Source organism: Chiloscyllium plagiosum, chromosome 21 (genome assembly GCF_004010195.1).
Source record: "Chiloscyllium plagiosum isolate BGI_BamShark_2017 chromosome 21, ASM401019v2, whole genome shotgun sequence".
Taxonomy (NCBI): domain Eukaryota; kingdom Metazoa; phylum Chordata; class Chondrichthyes; order Orectolobiformes; family Hemiscylliidae; genus Chiloscyllium; species Chiloscyllium plagiosum.
Window position 1 is genome coordinate 43,581,427 of NC_057730.1, and position 10,022 is coordinate 43,591,448.

The 10,022-nt window shown below is 41.7% G+C and overlaps 1 protein-coding gene across 3 annotated transcripts in view; it reads right to left on the bottom strand.

Annotated features, from left to right (window-relative positions):
* The window catches only part of mmd2a (monocyte to macrophage differentiation-associated 2a), a 118,830-nt gene extending 110,705 nt beyond the window's left edge, over positions 1-8,125 (bottom strand). Inside the window, exons 1-2 of one of the 3 annotated variants that reach the window (XM_043711915.1) lie at positions 7,748-8,119; positions 7,285-7,502 (exon numbers count right to left, since the gene is read on the bottom strand). In XM_043711915.1, coding sequence (XP_043567850.1) covers positions 7,285-7,316 — 32 coding nt within the window. In that variant the 5' untranslated portion in view covers positions 7,317-7,502; positions 7,748-8,119. Of the gene's footprint in view, positions 1-7,284; positions 7,503-7,747 lie in introns of all 3 variants that reach the window. The other 2 variants (XM_043711914.1, XM_043711916.1) reach the window with 2 other exon arrangements.
* Between the last annotated feature and the right edge of the window lie 1,897 nt (positions 8,126-10,022).

The window sequence follows — 10,022 nt, forward strand, 5'->3', positions numbered from 1 at the left end:
GCTCCTGACTTAATGTTTCAGCAACACAAGGTGGAATTTTGTGCCCAATGTCAAGTTAGGTGGTGCAGCGGGCATTTAATTGGGTGGGTGATTATGGGTCGGAGTCATGTTGCACATCACTGGACATTGTTGGAAATGTTGGGTCCTTAGTTGCAATTGCACAATTTAATGGCCACTTTATTCTATTGTAACTGATGTCAGATTTTTATTTCCAAACTCTTTAAAGTCAAGTAAAATTCTCAAAGTGTCAGAAGTTAGAATTTGAATCTATTATAAAAACAGAAAGTGCTGGAGAAACTCAGCAGGTCTGGCAGCATCTGTGGAGAGAGAAATAGAGTTAACATTTCAAGTCTGGTATGACTCTCTTTCCAAACCAGTTGTATGTTCTCTTGTTATTGGCCCATGTTCTGGATTACTAAATCAGTAACATTTGCCAAATCATGGAAACTAGCAGTCATTATTTGGTACAGGTCCTGTCTCTGTTTCTACCCCAGATGGTCCGTTTTAATCTAGTCACTAACATCAGCAGAAAAGGTTGGTATAAGGATAACCAGAAAGGTTTTCCTGTTTTAAACACAGACTGACCTTTCACACAAATTACAGACCAAAGTGAAATGCAGCCCCAAGAGAACCCACTGCTTCTCCATCCTTGGAACCATAAACTGATGGCTGAGACATCTGCTATATGTAAACATTTCATAACAATTTATCTGACTTTTCCTGTCAGGGTTTGAACCAGTCAACAATGAAGCAAGCACTATTCATGTCATGTAAACAGAGGTACAATGACAAACTGCTCCGGATATCAACATTATTCAACCAGCTAGGGAGACAACAGCCTGCACAACAGGAAGATTTTATCAAAAAATGCCCCTTAATATAAAACAAATTGTCATTTGTAGTTCCTGTCTGCTCACTAAATCTATTAGTATAGGTCATGATATATTTTAGTTGCTTGATGTACTCGACCAAGCACAGATCTGATGGGCCAAAATGCCTCTTCTGTACAGTATGATTCTATGATACTTCAGAAACATCCTGAAGAGCAAAACCAATCTCCAGCTTCTTTTCGCTACTACCTACCATCTTCTGAGACCCCCTCCCCTGTCCTCTCCAGCAAAAAAATGAACTAAGCTTGTGGAAACTCTTGGTTCTATTCAGTAACCTTTACTGCATTCCCACTTTCCCTTTCCCTACAAGCCAAGCAACACTTAAGGGTGTTCCTTCCAGTGCATCATCCTCCAACTTTTTTAGTCTCTCTTCCCATCTTCGGAGTTAGCTTGCTCACAAAATCCACTACCTGCTCCCTTGACCCAATTTCCACTGAATGACCAACCACCCAACCCAAACCCCATGCTCGCTGACTCTGTAAGTTGTTCCCTCCCTGAATGTTTTATCCTCGTCCACTCAAAACTGTTGTCATCATTTCAATAAACCCACCTCCACAATTCTCTACATGAAAATTACTACTCCCATTGCAACCTCCCTTTCCTCTCAAAGTCCTTGAATGTGTTGTTGTAGTGCATATCTCTCCTGCAGAATTATTCGAATCTCTCCAAACCAAGTTTCCTGTCCTTTGCTAAAATTACTCAAAGTCACAAATCAACAAAGAGGACTTGCATTCATAAGGCACCTTTCAGGCCCACCAGTTATTTCAAATAATTTTACAGCCAAGGAAATGTTTCTGAAGTGTAGCTACTGTAATAATGTAAGAAATATGACAGCTAATTGATGTGCACGCTCCCACAAACAGTAAGGAGACATTAAACAGAAAATCTGCTGTCAATTAAGAGATAAATATTGGTCAGGACTCAGAGATAGCTCCCTCAGGTTTTTTGAAAAAGTACCATAGGATCGAATATATCCACCTATAAAGGCAAACAGGGCCTCAGTTTAACATCTCATCCACAGACACATATTTGACAGTGCAGCACTACACTGCACCTCAGCTTTTGATTTTGCACTTCAGTTCAGAAATTCAGCCTCAAAAGCAAAAATACTACCATTTGACAGCACAAATAGCTGTGCCTGTGCTGCACTATAACTCCTGACCTTTCTCAATGCATAAGCAACTTTTGATGAGGTTGACCACGTCAATGTCCCTCCTCGATGATCCAGCTCAGTGATGTTGCCCTTGTTTGATTCCACTCTTAGCAACAAGACCATGTCTACACCATTCCAGTCTCTTATTTCCATGGTTCTCTCCTTAACTGCTTCCCATGCCGCCCCCCAACAGAGCTGAGGTTGAGATGGTGGAGAACGTCAAGTTCCTCAGAGTGATGAAGACTGACAACCTATTTTGGACTTCCCTAGTAGATGTGACAATCAAGAAGGCCAACAACGCCTCTTCTTTCTCCGGAGTCGTAGGAAATTCAGCATGTCCATAACGACCCTCACCAACTTCTATAGATACACCACTGGAAGCGTACTGTTCAGGTGCATAATGGCTTGGTATAGCAACTGCTGTGCCCAGGACCATAAAAAAACTACAGAAGATTGTGTGCACAGCCCAGACCATCATGGAAGCCAACCTTCCATCCATGGACTCTATTTACAAGGCTCGTTGCCACAGAAATGCTGCCAACATCACCAAAAACTCATCACAACCTAGTAAAGCTCCCCTACAACCTCTTCCGTCAGGCAGAAGTTACAGAAGCTTAAACACATGCACTAGCAGGTTCAGAAACAGTTTCTTCCAACTGACGAATGGACTCTCTCGCCTCAAATAATGCTGATCTTGCTAATGTTGTTCTCACCTAGTGCATGCCCTGTGCAATGTAACCCGAATGCCTCTGTCTAGGTCTTTCTTACAACCTTGAATCTGTACATCCTTGCTTACTACAATCTGTCTGTAAACAAAGCTTTTCATTGTACTTTTGTACACATGACAATCAATCAATCAATTCTTTCTTGACTACATAGGCAGCCCCTTGCAGATACCATTTGAAGACATGTAATCAGGGTTCACGTTAATGTTGATGACACCCAGCTTTACCTCTCCATGTATAATACAGGAACTGCCTCTGCCTCCTTGTTGTCTGACTGCTTGGTCAACATCCAGTCATGCAGAAGCCCTAATTTCTTCCAATCAAACACTGTCTTCAGTCCCTGCTAAGGAATCCATCGTCATAATTCCCATTTATGGCCACTGTGTCAGACTAAATCAATTTACAAACTTCAGCATCTTATTTTCAACTTAGACCTGAACTCTTGATCCTCATTTCATCACCACTACAAAGACCACATCGTTCCACATGCACATCTTTGCCCTTCATTGTTATTGTTTCAGCTGAAACCCTAAGTCATGTTTTAGCCACTTTCAACCTAACTATTCCACCTCTCTTATATTCAGCCACTCATCTTTCTCCCTCTATGCTCTTCAGATCAGAGATATGTTTGCTGCCTGTATCATACACCACAATCCAGCTCATCTACAATGTAGGTGTTACATAATTGAAGTTGTTGATACTTATGGGATTATATTTTTCTTCTGACACCTTGAATACATGATAAATGCCAGTTATAAGAAATGATCAGAGAAATACTGCACCTGGCAACTCTGACACCTGATGGTTGTGATGTTGAAATGCTAAACTAACTGTGGCTTATGAAATATCTAGGCAATTGCAGCTATGCCTAAACTAAGTAGTTGTAATATACTGTAACTTTAAGGCTCAAGGTCAGTGAGTAGTTTTCTTGTGTTTTTTTTTAAAGATTGTTTTGGCTTTGTAACAAAGTATGACAAAGGCAAACTTATTATCTGTTGTGCAATGGCCACATACTAATGCAAAATGTTTCAATATTACTAGATCTCCCATGGCACAACTCCAAGGATTAAACATTCTGTTTTGTAAAACCAAGAACATAATACCGTTCCATGTGTAAATATTATTCTATTTATTTGTTCAAAGACTGTACATGTCCTAGATAGTAGAGGATGTGGCTTTGGAAGCTACTGAGGAAGGAGCACAGGTGAGTTAATACAGTGCATCTTGTAGAAGTTACACACTGTTGCTACTGAATGTCAGTGTTGGAGACAGTGAAGTTTTGTGGATGTAGTGCCAGTCAAGCAGGCTGCTTTGTTCTGGATGGCACCAGGTTTTTTGAGTGCTATGGAGCTGTATCATCCAGACAAGGGGACAGCATTCCAGCACGCCACTGATTGTGCCTTATAGAGGGGTTTGGGGAGTCAGGAGGTGAGTTACTCGCTGTAGGATTCCTAGCCTTTGATCTGCTCTTGTAGCCACAGTTAAGCATTGCTGGGCCAATTTAGTTTCTGGGAGAAAGTGAGGACTGCAGATGCTGGAGATCAGAGCTGAAAATGTGTTGCTGGAAAAGCGCAGCAGGTCAGGCAGCATCCAAGGAGCAGGAGAATCGACGTTTCAGGCATGAGCCCTTCTTCAGGAAAGTGCTTTTCCAGCAACATATTTTCAGCTCAATTCAGTTTCTGGTCAATGGTAACTCCCAGGCTTTGATACTGGGAGTTAAAGTGATTAAAATTATGTTATTGAATGTCAAGAGTAGATGATTACATTCTCTCTTTTCCATATGATTATGCCTGGCACTAGTGTGACGTGATTGTTACTTGCTATTTACCAAACCAAGCTTGAATGTTGTCCAGGTCTTGCTGCATTGGCACAGATTGCTTCAGTATCTGAGGAGTTGTGATTGGTGCTGAACATTGTGCAATCATCGGTGAACATCCCCACTTCTGACCTTATGATGGAGGGAGGGTTGAAGATAGTTGGGCCTGGGACACTACCCTGAGGAACTCTTGCAGAGATGTCCTGGAGCTGAGATGACTGACCTCCAACATGCACAGCCATCTGTCCATGTGCCAGGTATGGCTCCAACCTGCAGAGCGTTTGCTCCCTGATGCTCCTTAAGTCCTTGTAGCCCGCTTTCTATTTATATGTTTTGGAAATTATGTCACCACAGGAAGTGACATCACCAACCCTAGAAAACTCAAAAATATAAATGTGAAGCGGGCTACACCACCAGTGCTTCATTCGGAGGCTCACTGAAGATGTTACCTATTATGGTGACGAAATGTCTGAAAATGAACCTTCCAGCTCAGCGAGCAAACCTACATCCAAGACTTTGTGTTGGGGGAAGCAATGAAGCTTGGGGTAGCTACCATAAAGACTTGACTGGGAAGGGTCACAGTGTAGTACCTTTCCAAGCTGCTGGAAACAGAGCAAAATCTCTTGGATTCATTCAAAATGTATCAGAAAATACTTACTTGTTGTGTAAATATAAAAGCAACCTGCATTGTGAATGGAATCAGGCTACAATGCTATATATAATGTACTTAAACAGAGAGATTTAAGGCACTTCATGTGTTGTCATAATTGAATTGAAAAGTACCTTAATAAGTTTCATGAATGACACATGATATTTAGAGATGAAAAAGCACACCAAAATTGGAACCCATGGAAGAATGATTATAAAATTACATTCATTTCATTTCAGGGCTCACTTACATGGGAAGATAATAGCATAACGGAAGTGTCCCTGGACTAATACTCCACAGGCCAAACCACTGACTGAGGGTCATAGGTTCAAATCCTGTCACATCAGCTGAAGAAATTTAAGTTCAATCAATCTTTTAAAATAAAAATCGAGAGTGGAAAGCTTGTCGTAGTAACAGTGACCATGAAACTAACATAGATGGTTTTAAAATCCCATCTGGCTTACTGATGTCTTTCAGAGGAAGGAAAACAGGGGTAATTTTAAGCTTTTGTATTCTAGTGTGCAAGGTGGTTAATGCACAGATTGCTCGGTGGTTGGCGAAAGTAATATGCCCATTTTGCAAAGCTAGGTTTCTCAGACATTATTTTAAATTGATGGGAAATCAGACAGGCATGGGAATGAATCTTCATGGTGAATATTCTACTTTCAGTCCCTGTTGGTGCTGGAAATGGAAAATTTAGAATTTTTTTTAGATTCCCTACAGTGTGGAAATATGCCTTTCAGCTCAACAAGTGTACACCGACCCTCCAAAGAGTAACCCACCCAGACCCATTTCCCTCTGACTAATGCACCTCACACTATGGGCAATTTAGAATGGCCAATTCACCTAACCTGCACATCTTTGGACTGTGGGACGAAACCAGAGCACCTGGAGGAAACCCACGCAGACATGGGGAGAATGTGCAAACTCCACACAGACAGTCACCCAAGGCTGGAATCGAACCTGGGTTCTAAAATTCTTTGTTATGCCACATAATTATTCTATCCATCCATCAACACTGGCTCATTAGAACCCATGCTTATCTTCAGTGTTATTAGGTTGTGGATTTCAAGTCCGTAAAAGACCAGAGACTTGAGCACAATATCAGCTGCTACTCCAGTGCCATACCAGTGGCTCAGTGGTTAGTACTGCTGCCTCACAGCACCAGGGACCCAGGTTTGATTCCGGTCTTGGGCAACCGTCTGTGTGGAGTTTGCACATTCTCCCTGTGTCTGCGTGGGTTTCCTCTGGGTGCTCTGGTTTCCTCCAACAGTCCAAAGAAGTGCAGGTCAGGTGAATTGGCCATTCTAAATTGCCCATAGTATTAGGTGCATTAGTCAGAGGGAAATGGGCTTGGGTGGGTTACTCTTCGGAGGGTTGGTGTGGACTTGTTGGGCTGAAGGACCTGTTTCCACACTGTAGGGAATCTAAATTAGTGCCACACTGTTAGCCTTGCTATCTTTCTGACACAATATTAAATTGAGGCTCCATTTGCCCTCTTTACCAAATTGTTACCAATAATCTCAAACATTCCTGATGAGGGGCTTATGCCCGAAGTGTCGATTCTCCTGCTCCTCAGATGCTGCCTGACCCCTGTTGTGCTTTTCCAGCATTACACTGTTGGCACCAATAATTCCATGCTACTATTTGGAACAAGAATTGTTCCCGTCCATATTTATCCCTCCATGAACATCATATAGGCTGATGGTCACACTGCTGCCTGTAAAAGTTTGCTCTACAGACACTGGATGTCTGGTTCCCAAGCTTACAACAGTGACCACTTCAGTTTCACGTACGGGCAAGGGAAACACTTTGGGATACTCTGGGAGGTGCTTCAGGAAGAAGCTGCTTTCTTTCTATTAGAAGTGTTGAGATCACGTTGTACCTTTACAAATGATATGGTTACACATATACCTTCTCATTTGCAATATTTTCAAAGCAGTATGTTTTTCAAACAAAGCAGAATTGCAAAACGGATCACCATTTAAATGAGCATTGAACACTCAGGCATTGTCATTCCTTAGCAACAATTAACTCTAAAATCATGTTACCTTGCAAATTTGGTCTTCCGAAAATTCATCATTTTTGAGGTTTATGCCGACTGGAGCAGCATGTGTACTGCCTGCAGCATCTCTCCTCACAGAATGAGGAGTACCTGCTCTCTCAGTTCCATCGCGTCCACCTTCCGGAGCTCAATACCGGTCAGACCCTTCCGTCTCCTCCTCCCCTCCAGCTCTGGTATCTCAAACACCGTCCGGTGTACCCCCGCCTGCAAATATAGTTTGAGATATCACATCCGAGTGATTTTTTTTAAAAGCCTTTTTTTTTAAACTGAGAGACCCCAGAATATTGACAACTATCCCCAGATGGACATCCCCACTGCTACGGTCAAGATTAATAAAATTTGTTTCATAAACGAAAGTAACCAGGCTGTCAGTTACAAAACACAAAATTTACATTTGTTCAATTGCAAATCTGGTGTCGTACGAATGTCTCAGGGTTTTGGACACTTACCAATTGTAGCTGAAAGTAAAACACAATAAAAAGCAAGCAACAGTTTTCCAGAGAATGCTGCAGGGAGATCTGTGCAGACACAATGGGCTTTAGCCGCGCTATTCCATCCTCCAAAAGATTCTTCTTGTTGCTAGTTGCAAAGGAGAAATTGGACTATACAGAAATCAGCACATTTCTCTACAATTTAGTGTCGATCCGGAAGTCTTGTACGAATCGCAACCGTGCGGGGATAGCATCCCTTCCTGTGTATTTGCCATAAATGGGTCACTTTAAATACCAGCTATTAAAAAAACACACACGGAAGGTGGGGATTGGGGGGTGGGTTGTTAGAATAGAATGGACCAGATCTGATCCGCTATTTAAAGCGAGGAGTGGCTGGGTGACCGGCAGATTCAGTTCCGTTTGATCCTCTCCAGTTGCTTTTCCTTTGAAATCAGGATGCCTTCAAAAACGCTTGTTACCCCTTCGTAACGGAGTGGTATTGGAGTCCTTATAAATTATGGTCCATGGACCGAAATTATATCTGTGCTCTGCGATAACTCTATCCAAATTCATGGATAACTTTTCCGTGCAATATCACTGTGGATTTTAATTCTTCGAATCGAAATTTTTGGATTGTTCCAACATCTTCAATTTTAGTAATAGGAATACAGCAGTGTTCTTTAAAATGTTTGCATTTGATTCCTTATCTTTTACAGGATTGGTTGATAACCCAGTAACCACAAACATTATTGGCCTTTTGGACACACAAAAATTAGCTACACACTCTAACTGAATCATGTGTTTGAAATGTCAGGTTGAAAAAGCCATTTTCAAAAGAAATCGATCATTCACTACACCAAAGAAGGTCAGTGTTGAAGAGGTGCAAGAAACTATTTGCACAGGCAGAGGATTCCTAATCAATGGATTTATTTTCCTTTTTCTCAGTAGATTTATTGAACATATTGTCACTTGGACCTAAGTACAGTGAGAAGTGGATAATGTCACAATGTTCCGGTGCCATCTTGGATTCCAGAATAAATTAATGTATAAATGGTAAGATACTGAATAAATTGATATTACTAAAGCTGAAACAGCTTCAAAGATTCATCTTTCTCTCTCACCCTCTGTGCTCCTCCATTCACTGCTGTCTGATATTGTCAGCAGAGGTCCTGGCAACGTGCTCCTTTGCTGCTGCTACCAGTACCATCACTTGCATGTTCAGCTCTGAGCTGGAGACCATTATGATGCACTGGTCCCGCACCTCATCCAATGCTGGACATCGACTGACAGGTCCAGATTTGGAACCGGGTGGCATCTTTTGTTTACAAACTGCTGCTCATAGTTTCAGAATATCCCACAGCATGAATTATTTTAGAAGCTGTCACTGTTGCAAATGTGAAAGTACAGCTACCAATGTGTGCACAGCTAGATTCCCCAGAGAGCAATGCGATCATAACTGGAAAATGTTTCAGTAATGTTGATTGAGGGGACAAATGTTGGCCAGGATACCATGGAGAACTCCCCTGTCTTTCTATCAAATAGAGCCGTGGGATCTTTCTAGTCCACCTGAGAGGGCAGATTGGGCCTTAATTTAATATTTCACCCAAAAACAATGCAGCCAATTGGACAGCACTCCCTCAGTACAGCACTGTGATGTCAGTCCAGGGTGATCCATAACTCGTTGTGACAGTGATAAATTGTTCAGATTTAGCTGTTGAATTTTTCTCTATGTGGCCTAATTGTAAGAGAGTGGTAGAATCAGAATTAGTGAAAGGGGAACATGGGCCATTTATAAATATCACTTGAATCCTGTCATTACTTACAACTTTTAATCCTTTACAAGTTAGGAAAGGTCTTTTTCTTTTAATGGAATTTAAAGGGACAGTGTTTCTGTTCATGGGAATGGCATTCAGGGAAGATTAAATTCAGTTTACAGGAGTTTAAGGAAGGTTTTGTTCATAATGAGTAGTATATATGATTGTGTTTCCTTTATTTTCATAAAATCCCTTTCCATTTTCCCTGCTCTTCAAGCTTCCATACCACACATTGCTGGCTGACTGAGACAGCAGTGGGGGTCTGCACTCTGTAAGATCATAAGATATAGGAGCAGAATTAGTCCAGCATGGTTGATATTTCTCAATCTCATGACTAGACAAGGTAGATGCAGGGAGGAAGTTCCTCATTGTGGGTGTGTCCAGAACCAGGGGTCACAGTCTGATGATTCGGGGTAGACCATTTAGGATGGAGATGAGGAGACATTTCTTCACCCAAAGAATGGTGAGTCTGTGGAATT